The sequence below is a fragment of the Diadema setosum genome, chromosome 11 (assembly GCF_964275005.1).
Source record: "Diadema setosum chromosome 11, eeDiaSeto1, whole genome shotgun sequence".
Classification (NCBI taxonomy): Eukaryota; Metazoa; Echinodermata; class Echinoidea; order Diadematoida; family Diadematidae; genus Diadema; species Diadema setosum.
Window position 1 is genome coordinate 35,415,517 of NC_092695.1, and position 25,738 is coordinate 35,441,254.

A 25,738-nucleotide genomic window follows, 5' to 3' on the forward strand; every position below is an offset into this window, starting at 1 on the left:
CAGTGATTTTCTTCATCTAATTCTTATTGATGAAAACGCAAGTTACCAATCCTAGAAGTTCTCCATTACAATACTGCATTGAGCCTGCAAGCTTGGTATAGTAAACTGTGACCCTGTAGGATTTCATTCATTATGGGCATTCCTTAGAAAAGCATGATGGTATACAATGTGTGAGGCTCATGGAGAGTTGTGATATTAAAACATGGGGTGTATTTCTGGTAGATATATGTTAATATTAAGTAGGGTTTTTTTTAGATCAAAACTGGCAGGAATTACAAATAACTATGCCTTTGAATTTTATTACTCTGTCCAAGAGATGTAAATGAAAGATATTTTAGATTTATCCTATACAAATCAAAAAATGTATTGTAGTAATGGTGCCTTGGCCTTTGCATAATCCATTTACTCTCAGAGTCTCATATCTGAGAGTCGTAGAAATTCTACAATTATATTTAAATACTTCTGAATATTGTAATCACTTTTAGAAGATGAACAGCGCAATGACCACTTTCTTTTAATTTCATTTTTAAAAAGAAATCTGTCTTTCTAGAATTATGATCAGGGTAGAGCAATTGTTACTAAAATTAGGAAATGTCACCATTAATCAAGAATTCTTCCTTATCTTTGCATTCATTGAGTATTATTTGAAAAGGGTGTGTCTGTAGGTGAAATGTTTTGATGTCAGCCTCGCAATGTGAACAAGTACATTTGTCTCTCTGTGATTTTGTGGTGCTTCATACACTTGTAGGAGTATGTGAAATATGCTCTGTAAGCAGCAGAACAATTATTTGCCATGTGTGTGCTCTACAGTAATCCTGTAATTATTGCGAGAAGCAATATCTTTGTTTTGATTAAATCATTTTGTAGATCAGGGTGCTCAAATGCTATCTAGCATATATACATTGTATATTGTGCATAACACTATAGTTGTGATCACAGGAAGAGGAGCCTGCTCTGAATTAATTATCTTTTTGATACATGAATGTTTAATTCATTAGTAATTATGTGTACATAAGAGTTTATCAGATGAAACAATATTTTTCATACTTCTCTTTAAATTTGTATATACTTTTTTTTTTGTTCTTCTGACAGGCATCTTTTTTAGAATGATGATCATGTATATATACAACAATGTGAAATAGAATATATTTTATGGTATCTTTCATAGCTCCCATGTTGGAACTTTGTATGTACACTGTGAAGCACAGTGAGGCATTTAAGTAATCATCATGAATAGTAGGTATTGATTCCTCTGATGTTCACTTAGTATCACCCTGGTTGCAAAATGAAAAGTAATACCATGTTCTCCTAGCCAAGTTGTGGGAGTTCCATAACACTAACAGCAGAAGCATCTTGGCTTTAAAAAAAAAAAAAATAATGATAATTTAAAAAAAAATCAATTTAATTGAAACCATACATCTGTCAGAAGGAATCATGCTTTGTACTACTATATGACTCTATAGATTTTCTATTGATTGCTTGTTCTTTGATATGGAATGTACTTGTAAACCAAGCAAGTTATATTTTGATATGTATTATGGTAATCTGTGCCTCTCCAGTTACCACATGAAGGGATGTACAAGAGAAATACTCATTAGCTGTCTTCAGTAGAGTTTTTCAAATCTGACACAAATTAGCAAGAGCTATGTGCATTGACGTTAAGACAGGAGGAACTCTCCCCATATCTCAATTAATAGCTCAGTCCCAGACAGGCCTTGATAGAAAAAAATTTTGGTTTACTACAGATATAGACACTGCTTGAGCATATTTCGCTTTATCAATCTGGCTATATCTCTTTAAATACTGGGTATATGGATGGCCACTGGTCATAACATGGCTGGATAACAGAGGCTGGACTGTACATGTGTATGGGACTGGTGTCCAGAGTGAACCTTGTATTACTCACATCTGTGATCTGTAAAATCCATGTACTCGTGGACTTTCACAAAACATGGTCCATTCCAAAGGGCTGATATTTGAAAATTTTGTCAGCTGATGTGTCATTGAAACTATGAAAAGTGTGGTATGCCAGCAGTCCCCTCGTAGGAGCTTCTTCTCAAATGTGTGTTCTGTTTGGTTTCAATCAGGACAATTTGTCACCACCAAAATTTTATCAGCTTAAAGGAAGATCCTGCAACCACCTTTCAGTAAAATGCGTGTACATCAATGTTTTTCTAGTCACATACTTTGTACTTGACTTTGTTAAATTCTTGAGCTCTCTGACCTATTGTAACAAGCTTGCTCTCTCTGTTCACTTTGTACAAAATGTGTCTTTAAGAATTTGTCTGAATATTCAGAACAACTCGAGAAGACTTTTAGTGTAATCTTTTGACAGTGCCTGGAATAGTGCCATGTAGTGTTATTTGCTTACAAACTATGCTGGCGTGCTAGTACTTACTACAAATGTGTGCAATATGAGAAATTCAGATTTCTCACATATTTTTCTCTCAAAACTTGAAGGCATTGGCATGGAAATCAGTCGAATGATCGACTAGTACAAACAGTCTCTGTCGACTTTCCTGCATCTTTGTGACATAAGAAACTGGCAAGATATGCAGATACATCTACAGGTACATCCCTCTTTGCCTTTTGTCTTGCAAAAAGAGAAAGTAAAGACTTTGTTCATATCCTTCAAAATGTATAATTATATGAAATTTGTGTGTGGTCAAATATTTAAACACCTTTTTGTTTTTAAACTGCTCTCAAATTCAGTTGGTCAGAAAGAGATATGTAACCCTTTTTCATTTTTCAACATGTAAAAGACAAAGTTTAAAGAAAATGTCACATAGGAGTCAAGGTCAACAGATACATTTTGTTGTCACAAGTTGCCTTTGAATTCTCAAGGAGTTTTGTTAAGAGGTTAAGGGCAAAAACATCATTTTGTGTGGTCATATTATGTGGGCAAAAAACATCATTTTGTGTGGTCATATTATGTGGGCAAAAAACATCATTTTGTGTGGTCATATTATGTGGAAATTCTCATACACATTATCATGAGGAGTATGAAAATTGAGGTAAGATTTCAAAAATGTGCTATTGTGTAACCAGAAAAATTAGAAACTCTTCTTTAAATAGGCTTTGATGCAGCTCAGTCTCCACTTTACAGGCAAATATGTCTGACCACTTTTGTCAATAATACGTATAGGACATGTAGAAGCCACTTCATTTGATCATGGGCCTACAATGAATTAATTGACCTATTATTTAATTGTTCTGAATGATCTGAATGATAATGAAATTCCAAAATTGTTCTAAAGTGGCTTATGTATTACATATCTGTATTTTAGTAAAATTTGACAAATTCCACCTTCTAGGTTTATGCACATCATTCTCTTATATTCTTTGATAGCATCTAGAAATTACAAGTATGTCATCTCCTGTGGCTATATACATGTAAATCCTGTATTTATCATACACATTGTAAATACTTGTACACATGTAAAATACGTAAAATCATGTCTAATACATTCTGATCAAAGCCACCAATCAGTCTTGTTCATTACAAAGGTTATAGTTTATGGCATCTTTATTTGATGTTTGTCATTTGTCAAATTGTGTGTATTTTATTGTGTCAATTAAAGTCGCCATTTTACCCTCTACCTGTGGAGTACGAGTCTTTATGAATTGTTATTATTCTAGGATGTGTGTCTGAGTGCAGGCAACTCCCATTATGATGAAGTCTTCGAGATTGGCAGTTTTCTTTCATGATATCAAAATTTTGTCAAAGCAGAACATATTATAATATATATAAACAAAGATATGTAGATAGTGATTCTGAGACCTGAATTTTACTCTTAAAAAAAAATATGTTTTGACTATGTGCATTTTAATAGGAGTGAACTGTATTTACACCTCGTTGCAATTGTTTTTCATGGTACAGTGTAATTAGAAATCAAAACAAATCGTACAAATTTCCGTTGCAAATTTTTCAGGGGGACAAACAAAAATAACACATATCTGATTTGCAAACACATAAATGGATATCACTGCAGACATATTACAGACAACTTTTGCCATACACTAATAAATATTTTGTGTAAATGAATACACAGAATGTAGTCAAATTTCAAGTAGATCAGTATGTTCAATGTGTTTCACAGCTTTGACATGAGAGAGGTGTAATACCTCTGTTTGAATGTTACCTTTCCTGAAATCACTCTCGATAATTTCTGAAGGTTTACAGTGTGTCCCTTTGGAACCCTGATTATTAGATTTTTTTCATATGCCGGTATGTTGTGGAGGTAGGGAATTCAGACCTTTCCTCAGAATAACCAAACTGGTAAATTGTTAAGGATGGAGGAGAGATAAATACAAGTACTACAGATTTCCAATGAATTTATTCGGACCCCCCTCCCAAAAAAAAAAAATAAATAAAAATAAATAAATAAAAAATCCAGCTGTTATTCTCTGCACAAAAGGGGAATGTATTCTCATGTGACATAAGTTTTGTTTTTCATTTCTTATTTATTAAAAAAAATCACCAAGAGGCGTATTACCACAAAATTTCATTTCATTACATTAACCTGTTGAAGACGGAGAAGATGGGAAATGCATGTTGTAGCAAAATCAGTCTGTCCTCAACGTGTTAAGATGACCACTTGATGTGGCAATGGAATACAATAGTATGTTACCTGGCTGGGGATAGCAAGGGCATATCTCTATCTCTCTCTCTCTCTCTCTCCTTAATAAACAAACTTAAAGGAGAATGAAACCCAAATATAATACTTACAGTATGTAAATTGAGGGAATACAGCACTATTAGTCGAACACATTAATAAAAGTTTGAGGAAAAAGCAGACAACCCATTAAAAAGTTATAATCTTTAAAAAGTTTTGCTGCTGCCATTACTGGATGAGAAGCCTACAACACTTTGTGACATTGTGTATGGTTGTGTATGGAAAAAATATGAAAAAAAAATATCCAACCTATTTTTCACTTTTCTAGCTTTGATGCAGTGATGGCTGCACCAAAACTTTAACATTTTTATTTTTTCATTAGTTTGTCTGATTTTCTACATTCTTTCACTACTGCGTTCTACTAATATCGCTGCATTTACCCAATCCACGTGTATATTTGGGTTTTGTTTCCCTCTACGATTTCAAGGACACTTTTAGACAGAGAAACGATGACTTCTAATGATGCCTTTAACAAATCATTCTGTATTTCAAATACACTCGATACTAGCTCGTATGCATAAAATAAAACATTTCACACTGTGGATAAAAGACATGATTTCTTAAAATCATTTTCCTCCAAATAGTAAGCTACCATATTCAATATGATTACAGAAATAAAGAAACAATACAAACTGCATTTTTTAGAATCTATTTTGCAAGTCAGATAATCACAGGACGTGGCATTGTATTCAAATCCGAAAAATAATGTTAGAATACTCCATTCACTTCTACACATGAACAGATAATAAAATGCTAAAAATAAGAGACTTGGACAAAGCATGTATTTAGTTTGTGTAGGCAAGAACACAATAATCTTGATGCATCTCTACCTTGATGTATCTCTGGCAGGGTCATAAATGATATAAGATTTAAAAAAAAAAAATCATATAAAACGTCAACAACTGAAATACTCGGGACCGATAGTGTGTTACTGTAATACAAAATTTCTCTAACATGGAAGCCTGTAGGTAGGACTGCAAACAGTTCTTTATCTCTAATGGCAGATGTGAAAGTCATACAGCATATTTGTGTCAGAGTATTTCCTGAGGCAACTTGATAATCATGTATTTCTAAACTTGCATTAAAACTTATAAAACTATTTATTAAAAATATTCAGGATGAATATTCAGTTTATTCATTTACCAGAGGGAAAGCTAACCTTGAAAATTCCATATTCATTTTGTTATGCCATTTTGTGTCAATTCCAGGACAGTGTGACTCCACTGTAGTCAACTTGCTGTCATTTGTTCATATGCCTATGGTATCTTCCAGTATTTTTTTTTTTTATTATTATTATTTTAATTGCAGTAGATTTCATTTCCCAATTGCTATCAGAATGTGTAGGACATTAGGTTCCAGAAACAAGAGTGTTAAGATCATACCTTGAATGACAGGACTCATTCACAACACAGAAAGACGTTCTAGGCTGGACTCGGTGTCTCTTTATAACTTTGGGATTGAAATTTATGCAGACTATAGCAGACGACAATTGGTAGGTCAGTCACATTTTAATAGGTCATTTACGGAAGCAACTAAGGCCCTTCATTGTGTGTAAGAACACTCAAGCAAACCGATCATTTAAGCATTCAAAGAACCTTATATAATGGACTGAATGTCATGAGTTATTCTGTGTCCATATATTTAACAGGGATCAACTATGATGCTTTGTTAAGGGTTACTGCCATTTTTCATCAAAATACTTAGCTGTGAGCTGATTGTTGGAAGCAGATGAAAAGGCAAAAATAACAAGATCAAAACAGAGACGTGATTTGTATAGCTCAAAATGTGTTTTTCATTTGCTTGTATTCCTTTTGGCAAGCTGTAATTTGAAAAGGACATCTCACATTTGGAGGTGGCTATGCAGTCAAAAACTTCATAAAGAAAAGATAACAAGAGGCAACACAGTGCACACGGTGACACCTTTAATTTGTCTTCTTGAAAGGGCAGAGTATCAAGGTGACACATTTGCTGTCTTTTCTTGTACAAGCAGGGCACCAATGTTTGCCTGTGCTATTTGTTCTTGTATAGACAGGGTACCAAGATGACACCTTTGCAATTGTTCTTGTACATGCACGGTGCCAAGATGACGCCTTTGCTATCTCTTACTGTACAGGGAAGGTTTCAAAACAACACATTGGTGTCTCTTCTTATACAGGCAGGGTACCAAGATAACACATTTGGTGTCTCATCTTAAACAAGCAGGGTACCACAATGACACCTTTGCTATCTCTTCTTGTACAAAATACAAGATGATACCTTTGCTATCTCTTCTTGTACAAAATACAAGATGACACCTTTGCTATAAAATCATCTTCTAATACAGGCAGGGTACAGTACCAAGATGACACCTTTGGTGTCTCGTCTTGTACAGGCATGGTAGCACAATGACACCTTTGTTATCTCTTCTTGTGTATAGGCAGAGGTCCACAATGACACCTTTGCTATCTCTTCTTGTACAGGCAAGGTTTTAAGATGACACCTTTGGGTAAAGGTGCTGAAGTTGGAGCATGTTTCTTCTTGAAGTCAAAGAGGTAAAACATCTTGTTGGAGAGGTCCTGTGGAATCAAAATTGACATAAAGAAACCTTAATCCATAAAGGTTCCACTGTATAAAGTACATACTATTAACAGTCAACAAAAATTCAAATACAGTGGACTTCCATTATAACGAAGTCCTCGGGACCAGCGGTTTTCTTTCCTTACATCGAAATTTCATTATAACAAACAAATAAACAATAAACTAGAAATGTCGCTACAGCGACTGGTGTATGCCTCCGCCATAATACATGGTTCTTCTAATAGGTCTATAGTACAATGTCTTGACAATGTGTGATGACAGTTTCACACAATTGGCAAAATATTAAAATGACAGGTTTGCCACAAATGTGCTGAATGTTCACTTTCCTAGAACTAGGTTCAATTGGATGAATGATTAAAATTTCAGAGTGCAGGTACATTGTATTTGGGGGAACTGATGATTTTCACTTGACTTTTGACCCTTTTACAAGTTTATGCATTGAGTAATTTTCAAGGTATTGAGAAAAAGTATAATTTCAGTATCAAATGGTAAAATAGTATTATCGAAACCTGGCCTTTGACCTTTGACCCCACAGTTCCAAAGAGAATCACTGTTAGGTAGAACATGCATAAATATGTAAGTTTCATGACAATACCTTGAGTTATTTTTGAAATATGGAGGAAAAAGTGCAATTTAGCACTTTCACTTGACCTTTGACCTTTTGGCAAGAAACTTCCCACAGAATATATATTGGGTTATACATGCATACATCAAGTTTTAAAAAAATCCTTCAGGCATTGCACAAATATAAGGAAAGTAGTTATATTTTGAGGAGTTGACCTTGACCTTTGACCCATGACCTTTGACCCATGACCCCCAACTTCCCTAGATAATCACTGCTCATCGGTACAAGCATATATACTAAGTTCCATGAAGATACCTTGAACCATTTGCGAGATATGGAGAAAAACATGAAATTTCAATTTTTTTTCTTCACAAAATAACCTGTGACCTTTGACCTTTGACCCTGTGACCCAAAAATCCACACAAAGTATTATCCCCCAAGGATATACCCTCACACCAAGTTTGATGCAAAACCGCCACACGGTTCTTGAGATATCGCCAAAAACAAAACGGGACGGACGGACGTACGGACGGACGGACGACCCGAAAACATAATGCCTCCGGCCACTTCGTTGGCGGAGGCATAAAAAGCAGAGTGGATAACATTATGGCCCGAACTTTTACTTTGTTGTAACTGGAATTTTGTAATAACCGTGTTTGTTATAACAGGAGTACACTGTATACGACACAGAAGACCTGTATGGAAAGCTCTGCTGACAAGAGAAGTTTATGGAATCTGCCTACCGGAACTGAAATTTTATTTTCTTCAATATGTCTTGACAACAAAAGACACAGAAATGAAAGAGCTGAGAGGGCTGTTGCTTTTGTGCATACATATATCGGCTCTTGTCTAATCACGACAACTATGTACATGGCCATTGATAAAGACATTCTTTTTTTTTTTTAATCCCATGAAACTTCTCTTCTATAGTCCTTGTGGCATTTCCAACCTTCAATGATTAGTTTCTGTGGCAGCAAGTGACAATATCCAACCATCTGTGAAGATTTTGATTGCTGCTATGATGGGATATGTAGCTACAAGCAGGGCATTGTACAATTGAAAGTGCCCATTTTATGAAACAGGTCCACGCGGAGAACCAGCTCTACACTCCAGTAATGAGGATTAATGGACAGGAAGCTAAGCAGATTGCAAATGACTTTGAGTGATTCTCCTTACCTTTGACTTGAGATGGAATCCAAGGGTCTTCATGACTGACAAGAAGGAGGCCAGTGAGGTGAAGCGACTGGCTACTTCAGCCACTTTTAGTAGACCACTGAAAAGAAAGGTTAAAGGTCATCTATGGTAGTCTTTTTGTCATACATATCTTCTAAATCCTAACTTATAATCTCATAGCTCCTGTACCAGGTGCACACATGGCAACAAATCATAATGATATATTGTAGAGTGAATAAAACAGCACCCTGAAAGTGTGTTGGACTAGTGGTTTGTGCACTGTGCTTTTAGTAAAAACCAAACAAACAAACAAAGTCAAGGGTTCAATCCCTGCCATTGCACTTCTGTCCATAAGTTAAGACAGCTTATACATATATCTATATGTCCATGAGTGGAAAGTGCACCCAGAAAAAACTAGAAATGTCGCTATGGCGACTGATGCCTCCGCCATAATGCATGATTCTCCAAATAGGTGTATAGTACAATGTCTTCACAATGTGTGATGACAGTTTCACATAAGTGGCAAAATATTGAAATGACAGGTTTGTCAGAAATATCTTGAATGTTCACTTTCCTTGAACTGGGTTTGCTATGATTGTCTAAGAGTGCAGGTACACATATTTAGGGAATTGAGAATTTTTACTTGACTTGTGACGGACCCTTTTATAAGTTTATGCATTGAGTTATTTCCAAGGTATGAAGAAAGAGTGTAATTACAGTACAAAATAGATTATTTGGGGGGCATTGAAACCTGGCCTTTGACCCTTAACCTTTGACCTTTGACCTTCTGGCTGGAAATTTTCCAGAGAATCTCCATTAGGTAATGCATGTATATATAAAGTTTTTAAACTAATAATGCAAGCATTGCATATACTAGTATATGAGGGAAATAGTAAAATTTTGAGGAGTTGACCTTGACCTTTGACCCCCTGACTATTGACCCATGACCCCTAAATTCCCTAGATAATCCCTGCCAGTCAGTACATGCGTATGTACCAAGTTCCATGAAGATACATTGAACCATTTGCGAGAAAAGTGATATTGCAACATTTTCACCTTACCTTTGACCTTTTGACCTTTGACCTTATGACATGAGACTCTCTGTGGAGAATCTTCATGCAGTAGTACATGTCTACACTAAGTTTAAAGAAAATACCTTTGGGCATTGCATAGATATGGGGGAAATAGCAACATTTTTAGCATTTGACCTTGACTTCTTGACCTTTGACCTCTTGCCAATGTCCCTGTGACTCTCTGTGGAGAATCTTCATGCAGTAGTACATGTCTACACTAAGTTTACAGAAAATACCTTTGGGCATTGCATAGATATGGGGGAAATAGCAACATTTTTAGCATTTGACCTTGACTTCTTGACCTTTGACCTCTTGCCAATGTCCCTAAAATCTACTCAACTAATTGTCCCATCATACATCATCCTTGGACCAAGTTTGGTGAAAGCTGCTTCATCCAGTTTTGAGTTATCACATAAAGAGATAAATTTTAGGATTTGACCTTGATCTTTGACCTTTGATCTCTGTCCAATTTCACTAAAAAATTATTGAAGTAATTGCCCCATCGTATATCATCCTCCAACAAAGTTTGGTGAAATTTGCTTGATCCAGTCTTGAGTTATCGCGTAAACGGATACAATTTCATGATTTGACCTTGACCTTTGACCTTTGGCCGATTTCACCCAAAATCTAATCAAATAATTGCCCCATCATACTTTATACTTGGACCAAGTTTGGTAAAATTCCAGTCAATATTACTCAAGTTATCGCGTAAACGAAAGCGGACAGACGTATGTACGGACGGACGGACAACCCGAAAACATAATGCCTCCGGCACCACTTCATGGTGGAGGCATTAAAAAAAAAGAATTGAATGTTATTGTGGTTAGATTTGGCATATTTGCTCCATAAGACCAGGCGTCCACTAGGGAGCGGACAAGACGCGGACAAGCTCCGGAATGCAAATTTGGTATTCCGCACTCCTTCGGGAACCTGTCCGCACGTTCCTGAACGTGTCCGCTCACTGTCCTAAACATGTCCGGGCGTTTCCGCGCCTTCGGGAGAGAGAAAAATTTCCGCGTCCAAATTTTGATCGAGACCAAAATTTGGACGCGGAAATGAACTTCCTGACACCTTCGGCGACTTGTCCTGACGATGTCCTGAGGATGTCCCGCTTGTCCGGAACCCTTCCGCTCCTTCCGCACACGCTCCGGAAAGAATCCCGCGGTGTGGGGAAGCTTCGCGAATGAAAGCGGAAGACATCAGGAATGTTTTAGGACAGCGCGGAGCCGATGCGGATCTATATATGCAAGTGTCCGGAACCGATGCGGAAATGTCGTGATCCAGACACGAAAATGTCGACAGTTTCCGCGAGCGTCATGCCAATGAAACGCAAAATGAGCAAGAAGGGAGGCGAGGCCCCCATGCAAATATCCCAATCACAGGCACACCTTTCGTCTAGTGATGAAGAACAGGTAAATCTAAGGAATTTCCGGTCCCAGAAGGCAAAGAAGAAGGTAGTATAGAGACTGTGCCAAAAGCAACCAGAAAGAAGTGAAATCAGCCCCCTAACCTCCTATTAAGTTTGTGTTGATTTGATCTTTCCAGAAATTATTTTTCATCTGAGTGACTCTCCTGGTTCCTATTACTTACTATGGTACATTTTCCTTTATGTTGTTTTCGTATTTTATTTGCAAACAAACTAGGTTGTCCCATGTGACAGCCCAGCTGAAAAATCACAAAAGTAGGTGGAAGTACACTCAGAAAAAAAGCCTAGAATTTTTGGCTAAATATTAATGTATTATATAAACATGAACAAGTTGTTATTCATACGTAAATGCTTTCTAATGATACAACATATTAGAACAAAAGACAAATTCATCACACTAAAAAGCATGAATTCAATTGCAAAGATATACCTGTGGTTTCATTACAATGTAATATCTTTGAAGCCCAGAATAACAATGAAAGCTAAAGATGATGGAGGACAATGAAGAATTTTCTGTCACTTCAAAATTCAAGTGAAATGAGAGAAAAAGCAATAAATCATGAACTCGAAAAAGTGTTAAATTTCTGTCTTTCTTTCGTTTTTTGCTGAGTGTATATATTTAAGTACGCACATTAAGCATCACAAATCATTTCAGAAATATTCATTACCTGAATAATTTTTGTAGTTGTTATTACCTAATATTTTTTCTTCTCTTTTTGTTTTAGTTGCAAATAAACTCGATTGTCCAATTTGACAGCCCAGCTGAACCCCCCCCCCCAAAAAAAAAAAGGAAATTAAAGCAGGTTGAAAATATTTCCCCATTTTTACACTTCATTGACAATAGGCTAGTAAGCTCTAAGCATGAAAAAAAAAATTCTCGGACTTGAAAATGTTCAAAAGTGATCAAAATAAGAGAGGGTTAGAGATGCACAAGGGTAAAAATGAGAGAAAGAAAAACAAAATAAATGATTAGGATCATTTTGGCATGCTCTACAGAAGTATCAGACAAAACATGTATATACTTCACGATGGATAAAGCACAGGTCAAAAAAAAAAAAGGGAATAAAGAATATATATATATATATATATATATATATATATATATATATATATACATGTAACAAAACTGCAACAAAGTTCATGCTGTATTCACCAACAGTTTATTTCTTGTGAAGAAATAAGCCATTGGTGAATACAGCATGAACTTTGTTGCAGTTTTGTTACTTATCTTTTAATCTTGCCAACACGTGGACTACCTTATCAACATGATATATATATATACATATATATATGTACATACATTTACATTTACATATATATATATGGTTCAAAAAGTTTGCGAATATCATCCATGTGACTGTAGGCAGAGAAAAAATTGTTCTCCCAGATGAGACAAATTAAAAAGAAAAAAAATGAGTCGTCAGCCGACATGCAGACAATCCTATTCTTCGACTTTTGGTGGTCACATTTGTAAAATAATATTGACCAATCATATCAATATAATACCAGCAGCTACTGAGGAAGCACAACAAGGAGCATCAATGACGGCTAGCAGTCAAATGAGGAAAAGCCAAAGTCAGCGCCAAATTTATACCTTTCTATTTTCCTGGTATTGTCCGCAGTTTGTCCGCATGCCTAACTTGTGTTGTCCGGAAGGCATCCTGATTGTCCGCGTTCATTCCTGGTGTAATCCTAGATGTTTCCGCGCTGCTCGGCTACAATTAGCATATTCCGAGGTATTTCGTGCTCTTCCGGAGTGATTCCTAGGAATGTCCGCAGTCAGTCCGCGGACAGTCCGCGGACAGTCCTAGGAATGTCCCAGGACAAGCCGATTCACAAAGTTATTCCGCGTCTGTCCCGGACAGAATGCCGAAATGACAAAATTTGCTTCCGCAACCCTTCCGGGGCTTGTCCGCGCCCAAGTGGACGTCCGCCCTAAGAGGTTATCTGGTTGTATGCCCCATAGGGAATGCAGTTCCTGCACTGAAGGTTTGGGTTTGATTCCAGTAATAAGGGTCTTTGCATATATATGTATAGCACTTTGAACGCCATGATGTAGAATGTTTCTAAATGGTAATTAGAAGAAGTATTAGCATTAAAACAATATCGATAGAAATATCTTCCCGACTTGTACAGTGAGATGTCAATTAAAAACACACACTAAAAGAAGATACTTTTGTAAGGTACCTACCCTTGTTTGAGTGTTCTGTTGGCTTCCATCACAAAGTCAATCCAATCTGTACCCATCAGAGAGAGACAGAAGATTGCCACATCCAGGGTGCTTGGTTTCAGTGGCACCTGTTACAGCAATTTATATCAGCATTATAACTCCATGAATCACATTCAATGGCACAGGGAAAAAAACTCACACATTCCATTTATATCCAAGTTTCATTCCACAGTAATCTGGAGTTTGAGTGAAAGTGGGGTGTTAAACCTTTGTCCAATAATCTACATCAGGTCATTATGCATGTGCAGTTCAGAGTACAAAATGCACTTCATGTAACAGTTGACTTGAATACACAGATTAAAGTGAAATGGATGCAAACAAGGCTGTTGGGGGAATTCAAAGGTGCACTTCTTTTCACAGAATGTTATCTGTTGCAGCCATGTATGCATATTAGAGGTGATGATGTCATCACTGTAAAAGTCTCCCCACTGACTTTAACAAAATTCTGCAATAAATTCCCCTTTAGAAATACAATGACAACACATTCCAGCCCATTCTGATTGAATTCATCCTACACAAAACCACTTCCCTCCCAAAAGCAGCAAATTTAATCTAAGGCAATACAATGCAAGTCTGCAGTACAGTAACAGGTGGCACTCAAATTTTTCTCAGTACATAGTAATACTTATCATGTGGTTTACAAAAAAAAAAAAAAATTCTTTAGAACAGCTAGATAATGTACTGTACATAATTATACCGAATGATGGTGACTAAGAGAATTTAAACTAATCCCCTGACAGTATACAGAGTGAACAACTTCTGAAGTTTCTTTGAAAGAAATTGCGAGTCATTACCTTGGCAATATTACAGACAGTCACATGCTTGTTGACAGGGTGAAGGTCAAATGAGTGAACTTTCTGCCTGACAGAGCGAGCAATCTTGGCATCTCCACATCCAAAGTCACCTACCACTTGTGATGCTGGTCTATAAACACAAAGATTAAAGGAACAAAAAAAAAAAATATCAAAGTCAATACAACAGGTCTTGCTGTACAATTATCAGAGTGAAAGACATTTTCAAATGAAGATCAAAATTTATGCAACAACAAAAGAAATTCATTTTGTTGGTAAGTTCTGTCAATTTGAACGTAATTGTGGTTATGACACTTGTCAGATTTGCCATTACCAAAATAATGTTGTATGTTTAATTTTAAAATCTATCCACTGTATAACTACAAGTTAAGGAATATAGGAATTGTATAATGGATTGCTATCCCAAATAAATTATCACAGAATGGTTTGCCACCATTTCTTACAATAACATTGTTTCTAGAACTAAAAGTGAATATTGTATTTTTTTGTGTGTGTGCTTGAAACAACACTTTATGCTAATAATGAATATGAAATATTTTTAGCTAATACGCCTGGTATTCTATATTCAGCAATTTGCTCTATTTGAAGCTGGTGTAGTAAGAAGTTCAGCAAACTGATTTTCAAGCTGGCTTTTAGGTACGTTTCATGGTTCGTACATTCCAGATGTCATGCAATTATCAAGACACAAAAACAAAGCACTCACCTCCTCTTCAACACCTCTATGATAACATCGACTGGGTTGACTGGCCACTGCTCAACCTGTTGGGTGAAGCCTTCGTGGTAGGTGACAAAAGCAGCCTTGTCACCAGCAAAGAGCTGCTTAGCCTCCTCACCAGTCACTTTGTACAGATGTTCATTCAGAAAACGAAACTGGGACGACTTCAACTGAGATTCCATCTCAGTTTTTAGACTGGACTTCGAGTTTGACGACTTTTTTGACTTCACCAATATAAGCCCGCTACCACTGTCACTTTCTTCTTCATTGCTTTTGGAATCCTCATCCTTGTTGACAACTTTTTCTTCATGCTGTGAGGATGGATTTATCTCTAGCTCATCACTAGTTCTCTTCATATTTTTACTTGGGGTTTCACTCTCTGGGGTTTTGTCGTGAAGATGCTGTTTTGCCAGTTTTCTCTTCAACTTTCTCCTCTCTTTCCTTGACAGACTGGGGTTTGAATCTGTTGAGATATCATTAGCCTCTAATTGTAGTCCATTTTGAGGCTCACTGACTTCACTTGCTTTTTCCTCATCTCCACAATTACTTTTCCCCACCCGTTCTGATTCAACCTTGAATTTATTTTTTCTTGCTTTCCTCTTGCGTTTCTTCTTCACTTGCTTCTGCCCCTGAGGTTCTTCATGTGTATTTTGTTTGAGACCGGTCTCAGTATCCTCTGTTATCGTGCTTGGCTCATTTAGCAAACCATTTATCTCCCCATCTTTGACGCTCCTCAAATCTGGATTGGTGGTGCTTGGGAAGCTCTCCTTTGAGCCAGAAGATGCTTTGTCCTGTTTGCTAACTTTCTCTGAGACACCCATCTCTCCCAAGTTCCGCTTCTTTTTCTGTTTCTTACTGCTTTTAATATTTTGACTCAAAGACTTATCCTCTTGTTGCATATCCCTATCATCTGGTGATGATGCCAGGTCTTCAGCAGTCTGTATCTCAGCCTTTCTCTTCTTCTTTTTCTTCTTCTGATTTCTCTTGCCCTGTGTGAAGAAAGGCAAAGAATGAACTCTTCAGTGCATTGAACTGCATAGCAACTGATCAGAAAGTACAATAATAACGTTTTAAATGTACATCCTCACATGATCACAGACTCTACTTAGACAAGGTCTTTATTTTGTCCATTTATTAAAAGTGAACAATTTTTTTTTTCAAATTTCTTTTTCATTACTGGATTTCAAGACAGAATCTTTTGTTGGATCTTTTCAGTGTGTTGATCCCGTATGTGCCTAAATCAGCATTATAGGTACTTTCGTATCCATGTATGCAGATCTCAAATTCCCCATGCCCCAAACTTACACCAAAATCATTTGGTACATTGCTTGTTAGCTCCCGGTTACATGAAAGATCTGTCCCACAATATAACTTTAAGATAACTTCAGTTTCAGATTGTGCAAGCAGCATTTTTTAAAATTTATTATTTTTTTTTTTTTTTTGGGGGGGGGGGGGCAACGACATGAAATTCGACATTGATATCAACCAACTTGGTTCAAATTTACATGAGTGATTGAAAATATGCCATATGGTATTTCCTGGGTTTTTTTCTTCTTTTTCCTTTTTTGTTGTTAAACAAGAAATAAAAAAAAAAATGGGGGGGGGGGGGGGCGTGCATCCCCTTTATAATTTTGTAAAGGTGCCTCCCCTTCATGGAATTCCTGGATTCGCTCCTGTCACATACAATTATTACAATAAATGTAGGACTATATACACACATCACTCACAAGCCCACAAAAGTTACACTTCTCAAACTAGTAGAAAAACACATTTGCAGTACCGGGTGGTAGTATTGCCATTGTAGTTTGTTGTACACAACTTTACATAAATTTAGCTGTAGGGCCTATTCATCATCACCGAGGATCGCGAGGAGGGGGTATACTATTGGCGATCAAAACAACCTGTCACCATGTCTGTCATATAAGGCCAGATGCATTGCTATTTATTAGCTTATGTATAGGGCATACTCGTGAAATAGGCCCCACCACTGCGTGTCCGTACAAATACTACGGCGGCTCGCCTGTTTATACTCGTGAATTCAGCCCCACCGTGTGGCGTTCATCGGTAGGTAAGCACGGCGGTGGGGCTTTCTTCCACAGTATAATACTCGTGAATGCGGCCCCACCAAACGGCGTTTACGCGAGATGCATACGGCGGTGGGGCCGATTTCCACAGCATAGCATCTTTCGTCCTCCCTTTCTCCCGTTTTTTTCTTTGGTCTTCTACTTTTTATTCTCGGAAGGACTCCCTGAAGTCCCTTGACTAATTTAACGGCCAATTTAACCATAAATACAACCCTACCTAACCCTAAACCCTAACCCTAACCTAACCTTGCTTGCTAACGCACGGGTGCACGCGCACTGCGGTGGGGCCTATTTCACGATTTTGCCATGTATAGGCCGCAGCCCGGCCTACCATCATTATTTTGATAGTTCTAGAGATCAAGAACTAAAACTTTATACATCATACATGTGGACGTAGTTATAAAAACGAGCAAGACATGGCAAGACATTATCTTCAAGGGATGGGACTGAGCTGAAATCACTGTTGCTTTCATACCTGGGTTGCCGATTCTTTAACCTTGAACAAGGCATCATGCAGCTCATTTGAGAGATCGTCTTCTTGCCATGAACTTGATCCATCTAGGGTCCAGAAAGTCATGCTCATTTCTTCGACTGCTAGCTGCTACGAAACGCCTAGTAGACTATAAGTGACTATCAAAAGAACAAGTAGACAACGCTGAAGTCCAAAGGGAATCTATCCATCCGTACTTCGTCCTGCCTAACATCAGTGCACCATACCCGCGCCGCCGCCGTCCCCGGGGCGCCCGGCCCGCAGCGCGCGGAGACCGAGAGAGGCAGGCTAGGCAGCAACAATGCGCTGTGAAAGCACGCGATTTGTGTGCCAATGATCACGCACGTGGTCTGGTGAGATGAGGAGCGACAAGGGGAGGTACCCGGTTGTTGAGTTGACTCCCGACATCAACCTCCAGCCCGATTTCCAGTACGCACGAGCTGAAAGCCGAACTTGTGGTGGGACCGACTGGGCAGCCTTAGCCTGGAACATCGCTATGTTTCATTCCCAGCTGCTGCAGCACAGAGACACATCTCCAACCTGTTAAAATAGCTCCTGCTCCCAGCTCCGACTCCTAGTCCCACGTACGTGTAAAACTTTATATCGCCAAACAAGGAAGCTGAAGTGAAGTGGTACGTACATGCTAGGCTGTGGCAAAATGTAAGTCAGTCAGCCACAGCATGCAGCATGCAGCACTGCACCCCTTCATTGTTGACCTCAGCCACGACCACCACATTGTGGTACAATATGAAAGTACTTTCGTAGTCATTGATATATTACTAATTATTATAGTGTAAAAATTTATTATGTCGTTTTATATACTCATTTCCTGTAACAAAGCTAGACAACGTGCTACTGCTAGGTCTAATTTTTTTTAGATCTACCACTAGTACGGTACCCGGTAACCGTTTGGTGTGATGATTCATGTAATACAAGCCAGAAATTGTAGATCCCCATTAAACACTCTAAAATTTGTTTTAGTGATGCCGCAATGTGCCTGTTTTTCTCTTTGAGAGAGGATTTGTTTTTTTCATCTCTTAACAGCCTTTTTGGAGATAATCAAGGAGAGAAAAGTCTACTGACCTGAATATAGCTTTGTACAAGGAGCCTATTTGCGACGGGGCATTTCGTTCATTGATGAAAAGGCCCAATCAGGTGTGACTTTAATAATTCCCTTAACACTTGCGAGTATAAACTCCTGCCTGTGTTCTAATGTGGGACTAAGCACACATGATGTTCATTTATCTGTTGGTGAATGAAAGTGGCCCTGCCAGAAATGGGCACCCTGCCACAAACTAGGTATTTTACTTAAGGTCAGTTTGCAAATGCCTCTCTATGACTATGTTTATCTCAATCTCTTCAATAAGGAATACAAATTTACATGTCTTTGATCTCTCCTCACATTTTACAGAAATCCCTGTCAGCTGCTCCTCAAGATGATATGTATTGATATGTTGTAATTGTTTCACACTAAGATGAGGGGCAATCCAACTTTTTCATATTTCATGAAATGTATCGACATCACACAAATTCCACATTTTCAGGTATAGACCCAGTCCATGTGATATTCACAATGAATTTCTCCTATTCCTAAATCGTCACAAACTGTCCTCAAACTTCTCACTGCAGACAAGCGTGGTTAAAAGATCGTCATTATAAGAGACCCATCTCATCACAGACCTTCCCAAAATGAGACTCGTAATCCTTGATGACTACAGCAAGGCCAGTGAGTGGGCTGCCAAGTATGTCCGCAACAGGATCCTGGAGTTCAACCCATCTGCAGACAAGTACTTTGTACTGGGACTGCCAACAGGTAAGGACACAAGCAGACAGCTAATACCATTGTAGGTATTATGGTACGGGCCTATGATGTAATACCTAACAACTCACCGAATGGCGAACAGGACGACAGGACTGGGGGTACCACCAACAGGAAGTGTAGACGACCGTATGACACTTAGAGTAGTGTAGAAAGCACCAGGGCACCAGTAGAGGTGAACAGTGTCCTTGAAATGGGTATTGCACTTCCCGAAATAATATGAAAGAATATGGACTAACTCCGAATGCACTTAGGGTGTCCGAAGACGACAGTGTCCCATAGAAGTATGTACAAAATATCCAGCAGCAGCGTGGAATATCCTCCGGGTGCCGCGGCTAGCACAAGCGAGGGTAGAGTCCACCGCTGGGGCGCTGGATAGATGAAACTGCGAGGTCCCTGGTAGAGCCTGCACACCACGAACAGTACGCTAGCAGGACCGATGCAGTGCAATGTAGAGCGCAGGTAGATCGCGTTGAATGAAGCGATGTAACGAAGCGCTGATCGCGTTGAATGTAGCGATGTAAAAAATCCCCAGGTTGGAGTGTAGAGTATGAAGAAAGGGCGAATCGCGATATGAAATGTAGCGAAAGTCGCGAAGTATAAAATCCGGGAAGGTGTGATATTCCGAATTGAGAATAATCCGTATAGGTGATATGCGGACGTGAGTGACTCCAACGATTAGGACGTGCTCTCGGGATGAAAGCTAATCGTGAAGTGAGGAAGCGTGGAAAATGAAACAGCGTGGTCGGAGAAAACATGTCACGGACAGGAGTTTTGAGAGTGGTAATTGGCTGATGAAAATGCGTAGCTCGTCACTAATTGGTAGCTTGTTTCCGTGACAGCAAAACAAGAGGTGTGTTTATGAAAATCCGACTACTGTTGGAATGTGAAATACGCGTACCTCGGCACGATGACAAAAGCGAAGAATGTAGTGCGCACCTGTCATGTGTCGGCGCACAAAGAAAGCTCGCGTGGATGTTGACAAAATACTGTGGCCGCCAGACAGCGTAATTTACAACAGCCAGAGTGCCAGACAATATGATACATAGATATAGAAAACCGCTACACCATCACTGCTTGATTATCCAGCAAGATAGGAAAATCCCCAAGCTTAGCTAGAGGTCCATTTTAACTGTGCACTTTTGTATTATAGCTAGATCTCAAAAAATAATTCAATTTTCTTTCCAGTCATCCAGGTTTCATCTTAGAGTACTCTTTGCTAATTACTGTAAAAGTGGATATTTTCGCGTGACTAATTTTTCGCGCTTGACCAGGTCGGAAGAGTTTCGCGTGTTTTTAATTCCGCGGAATCAAGACATCACGCACAGGCACATATGGCAAGCAAAAATATTCGCGTGCTTTTATTTTCGCGTTAGTTTCTGGTTGCGCGAAATGCGCGAAAATTTGAACACCGCGAAAATGTCCACTTTTACAGTACAGCTTGGTTGCAAAAAGAATTATTAATCAGTCTGACTTAATGACTTTTTCTCATGATGGCAAAGTATCATGAGCATTCTAGAGCTGTATATGCCAAGTATTTCACAGGGTTTTATTCTTGCGAGTTGGGTGCTGTTCATAAATTTAACAAGTGAAAATATTAACTCTGATCCCAAAATGAATGCAATGTACATGTGTACATGTACATATTCTCTGTTTGATACTGTACACTCCCATGATCACTAATTTAACCACCAGCAAAATTGTCAAGAAGTCCTCATTCATGAAAAATTAGATGCACTTTATGTATGGCATGTACAGTATTTGAGCTTTGCATTTCCATTATGAGATTATAATTGCATTCATTTCTATTCCACAATGAAGTAAATATTGTAAGACACATGGAAACCATCCTGCAGAATAAGCAGCTTGTTATGGATATGTGTAAAATATGACCATAAGTGGTGAGTTATGACCTCTTGTCAGTAACTATATTTCTATGTGTGTAGAATAAGATTGTTAGTGGTTACAATGTAGTTATTGTCAGTAACTTGATTTATACAGTGTGTGGCACTCTGTCAATGTCTCAAATTACAGCTGTGGAAGTATGCCCAATTCAGCTTCTTCACTCTTTTTATTTGCTTTCCTCACAAAGTTACTGCAAATTCTTGTCAGTTTTCTTAAATCTGCATCATACCGATTGTATTGAGAGTGTGTATGTTTATGTATTTTCCAATAAAGAATAAGCCCTACTAAAGAAACATAAAAAATCCCTTTTCCCCTTTAGGCAGCACTCCCATTGGAATGTACAAGAAGCTGATTGAATTCCACAAAGAGGGGGCACTGTCTTTCCGATATGTGAAAACTTTCAACATGGACGAGTATGTAGGTGAGTACTTGCATGTCATTAGATGATGATTTAGTCAGTAAAATATATCAATATAGAGGTTCTATTTTTTGAATGCCAACATGCAAAATCAATCCCATTGAAGGATTACACAAATGTGTGTCAAAGTTAATTGTATTTAAATCATTCAAAATCTATGCATTTGTGTGCATAAAATATTGCCATGAAAGATTAAAGGGTGTGTACAGTTCTGGTTGTGGTGAGGATTTAGCTTTTGATGTTCTGGGAGATATTCAGAAACCACTCTATGAGATGTCAAAGAGCATATAATTCTAAGGGGAGGGGTATCAAAAGTTTATTTGATGAAAACTGGTTTTGAAATGGCTGAGATATCCAAAAACAAGGTGAAACAAAGAGATCCTAATAAAAGGCGTGGCCTGTTGCCTTTTATTATTATTATCACTTTTTTTTTAATATCTCAGCCATTTGAAAACCAATTTTCATCAAATAAACGTTGAATCGTTCTTAAACTTACATGTTCTTTCATATTTCATAAGAGGTTGCTCATTATCTCACTTAGGAATGTTAAAACATGAATCCCCACCCAAACCAGTATACTCTACAGTCCCTTTTAGATTGTATAATTTGTTAATGTGATGTCAGCAAAAATGTTTATGACCAAGTACATGACAGAGTATGACCTGTGTTTCTGATTGAATTCATCACAAAAGGTGCAAATCGAAAAGAAAGTTATTATTCTTTGTGTGTATGTGTTTGAACAGCTTATACACGTCAAAGAAATACAGAAGAAACTACTATAATATCCTCTGTGTGGTAAGCAAAGCCTGATATTTGTTGATAGACTTTTGAGTGATGGTATCATCCACAGGCTTGCCTCGAGACCACCCTGAGAGCTATCACTCCTTCATGTGGGATCACTTCTTCAAACACATTGACATCCTGCCCGAGAATGTCCACATCCCTGACGGCAACGCCAAGGACCTGGATGAAGAATGTCTTAACTACGAGAATGCAATCTCCGAGGCGGGCGGGGTAGAACTCTTTATAGGAGGTTTGTTTTGTCTTTATCCTCCTTTACAAACATTTACTACATACAGCATGGTGAGTCAGCTGTTATTGTCCAGCTAGTTTTGATTCTTACCTGACCATCCTGTAAATCTGCTATGGGAAACAGGAATCTAGACATCCCATCAGATTGCATCTCTTGGGGGTTTTCCACAAAGGGGCGAGACCATGTTAGTAATAAAGTATTCTGGTATATTTGGAGATGAAATTTTGTCTGCCAAATGTAATTTGTCATAATGTGTGTTTGTATTATAATTGTTTTGTCCATTTGTACAATATTTTGATCTGTTACAGTCACTTTTTGTGCCTTCTATTTCTGGCATACTTTCATGCAAAATACCAGTACACTTATGAAAATGGAGCAGAAATACTACTGGTATGCAATTTAGATCACATTCTGTCCAACTGATGGGCCACTGTGGTCCTACACCACCTCTAAGTTTGAGGATTTTGATTGGTTTCCCTCGTACCCACATTCCTTGTAGGGGCTTTTTGCTATCTTTGAAACCTGACAGTCCTTGTTAAACTTGCCCCAAACCATTCTTATTTGAGTTTTTCATGTTCTGTGCAATTGCAGTAAATGTTCTTGCTGTTCAAATTTGTTTTCTTCAAATTATTTCAGTAGATTATTCATGTTCTAACTAACTCTTATTTATGCTGCAATGATATAGTGAGATGATTTACCAATGTGTCACATTTGTAGGCTGGAACTTGAAAGGTATCCTACTCCTGTTTTAACCTTTGTTGACTTCATTAGGAATTGGGCCAGATGGTCACATAGCTTTCAATGAGCCAGGGTCTAGTCTTGTCTCCAGGACCAGGGTCAAGACGCTGGCTCAGGACACCATCATTGCCAATGCCCGTTTCTTTGACAACGATATCAGCAAGGTGCCAACCATGGCTTTAACTGTGGGTGTAGGCACAGTGATGGATTCCAAGGAGGTGAGTGTCTTTGATGTGTGCTTTATGTGTGCGTCTGTGTTCTCTCTGTCAGTCTGTCTGTCTGTCTGTCTGTCTGTCTGTCTTTATCTTCATATGTCTTTGTCACTCTCCCTCATTATGAAAGCATTTCTGTCTTTTTAATCCAGGGATCCACCATGCAAGATTGAGCTTTGATCAGTTATGAGGGTTGCTTATTGTTATAACAACTGGAGGTCTTGAGAATCCCTTGTAAACCCCTTGTCCCTATCTCTGAAATCTCTTGTCCCCATCTATGAAAATCCTTTGTCCCTATATCTGAGAATCTCTTATCCCTATATTTGAGAATCCTGTGTACCTCTCTCTTAGAATCCCTTATTCCTATCTATGAGAATCACTTGTTCCTATCTCGTAGAATCTCTTGAACCTATCTCTGGGAATTCTTTTCCCTATCTTTGGGAAGCCCTTGTCCCTATTTTCTGAGAATCCCATGTCCCTTTCTCTGAGAATGCCTTGTCCATATCTCGTAGCATCCCTTGTTCCTATCTTCTAGAATCCCTTGTCCCTGTCTCTGAGAATCCCTTGTTCCTATCTCTTTGAATCCCTTGTCCCTATCTCTGAGAATCCCATGTCCCTCTCTCTGAGAATGCCTTGTTCCTATCTCGTAGAATCCCTTGTCCCTATCTGGTAATCCCTTGTCCCTATCTCTGAGAATCTCTTGTCCCTATCTCGTAGAATCCCTTGTCCATATCTCTTAGAATCCCGTGTCCCTATTTTCTGAGAATCCCTTGTCCTTATTTCTGAAAATCCTTGTCCCTATCTTTAAGAATCCCTTGTCCCTATCTCTGAGAATCCCATTCCGAATTCCCAGAGAATCCATCGTCCCTATATCTGAAAATCCCTTGTCCCTATTTTCTGGGAATCCCTTATCTCTATCTCTATCTCTATCTCTGGGAATCTCATTTCCCTTTCCCTGAGTATGCCTAGTCCCTATCTCTGAGAATCCTGTCCCTATATCTGGAAATCCCTTGTCCCTATCTCTGAGAATCCCATCTCCCCATCTCTGAGAATCCTGTGCCCCTATATTTCATAATGCTTTGTTCATCCCTACCAGGTCATGATTCTTATCACTGGGGCCCACAAGGCCTTTGCCCTCTACAAGGCTATTGAGGAAGGTGTCAGCCACATGTGGACTGTCTCTGCCTTCCAGCAGCATCCTCGCACCATATTCGTCGTCGACGAGGATGCCACCCTCGAGTTGCGAGTCAAAACGGTGAAGTACTTCAAGAGCCTCATGTACGTCCATAACAAGCTGGTGGAGGACTCGCCCGACCTGCCAGAGGTCAAGCGTCAGAAGAAGAAGTAGCCACACATCACAGTGAAGTCATCAGCTCTGATAGCACTTGGCCTTACCAAGACTCATGCAAACAAAGTCTGTCTACTGGACTTGCTTGCAGCTTAGTCCGTCATACAGTTTGTTTGTATAATATGTATGTGTGTGTGTGTGTGTGTGTGCATGTGTGTGTGCATGTGAATTTGCGTAGGTCTCTTGCGAGACTGTGTAATAAATTCTGCTCGAGTATTGTAGAAATTATCAACTTCCCATCCATCTAGTTTGTCGATATGTGACGGACCAACCCAACAGTCCATGGCATATTGGGATGAGAAATGCTTCAAAAGCTAGATAGATCCTGACAAGTGAGTGCTACCCCCTGATATTACTTGGCCACTTTAAGCCACCGATGACAAAAATTTGAAAGCGCCACCAAAGATATCCAAATGTACCATTCCAAACTGACAGATTATCATA

General features: G+C 38.5%; 2 protein-coding genes across 4 annotated transcripts; one reads left to right on the forward strand and one right to left on the reverse strand.

Moving 5' to 3' along the window:
- Window positions 1-5,145: 5,145 nt before the first annotated feature.
- On the reverse strand, window positions 5,146-17,956 carry LOC140234647 (uncharacterized). The gene is made up of 6 exons (XM_072314680.1): window positions 17,807-17,956; window positions 15,236-16,236; window positions 14,515-14,644; window positions 13,682-13,788; window positions 8,995-9,091; window positions 5,146-7,231 (listed from the first exon to the last, which is right to left on the reverse strand). Exons 1-6 carry the CDS (start codon window positions 17,912-17,914, stop codon window positions 7,118-7,120), a joined length of 1,557 nt encoding a protein of 518 aa, XP_072170781.1. The 5' UTR covers window positions 17,915-17,956; the 3' UTR covers window positions 5,146-7,117.
- Window positions 17,957-18,182: 226 nt separating this feature from the next.
- On the forward strand, window positions 18,183-25,331 carry LOC140234719 (glucosamine-6-phosphate deaminase 2-like). 3 transcript variants are annotated; one of them, XM_072314755.1, is made up of 6 exons: window positions 18,183-18,453; window positions 19,451-19,634; window positions 21,865-21,966; window positions 22,814-22,996; window positions 23,768-23,952; window positions 25,043-25,331. In XM_072314755.1, the coding sequence occupies exons 2-6, from the start codon at window positions 19,511-19,513 to the stop codon at window positions 25,292-25,294; spliced, it is 846 nt and encodes a 281-aa protein (XP_072170856.1). In that variant the 5' UTR covers window positions 18,183-18,453; window positions 19,451-19,510; the 3' UTR covers window positions 25,295-25,331. The 3 variants fall into 3 exon arrangements, with proteins under 3 accessions (XP_072170856.1, XP_072170855.1, XP_072170857.1); XM_072314754.1 differs by having other exon boundaries at window positions 18,183-18,405; XM_072314756.1 differs by lacking the exon at window positions 18,183-18,453 and adding an exon at window positions 18,463-18,481.
- Window positions 25,332-25,738: the final 407 nt, after the last annotated feature.

Coding starts and splice junctions, on each gene's coding strand:
- LOC140234647 (XM_072314680.1), bottom strand. CDS start 17,914: ATGAGCATGACTTTCTGGACCCTAGATGGATCAAGTTCATGGCAAGAA. Junction 16,237..17,806: donor TTAAAGAATCGGCAACCCAG/GTATGAAAGCAA, acceptor TTCTTCACACAG/GGCAAGAGAAATCAGAAGAA. Junction 14,645..15,235: donor ATAGAGGTGTTGAAGAGGAG/GTGAGTGCTTTG, acceptor TTGTGTTTATAG/ACCAGCATCACAAGTGGTAG.
- LOC140234719 (XM_072314755.1), top strand. CDS start 19,511: ATGAGACTCGTAATCCTTGATGACTACAGCAAGGCCAGTGAGTGGGCT. Junction 21,967..22,813: donor CAACATGGACGAGTATGTAG/GTGAGTACTTGC, acceptor TATCATCCACAG/GCTTGCCTCGAGACCACCCT. Junction 22,997..23,767: donor GGTAGAACTCTTTATAGGAG/GTTTGTTTTGTC, acceptor TGACTTCATTAG/GAATTGGGCCAGATGGTCAC.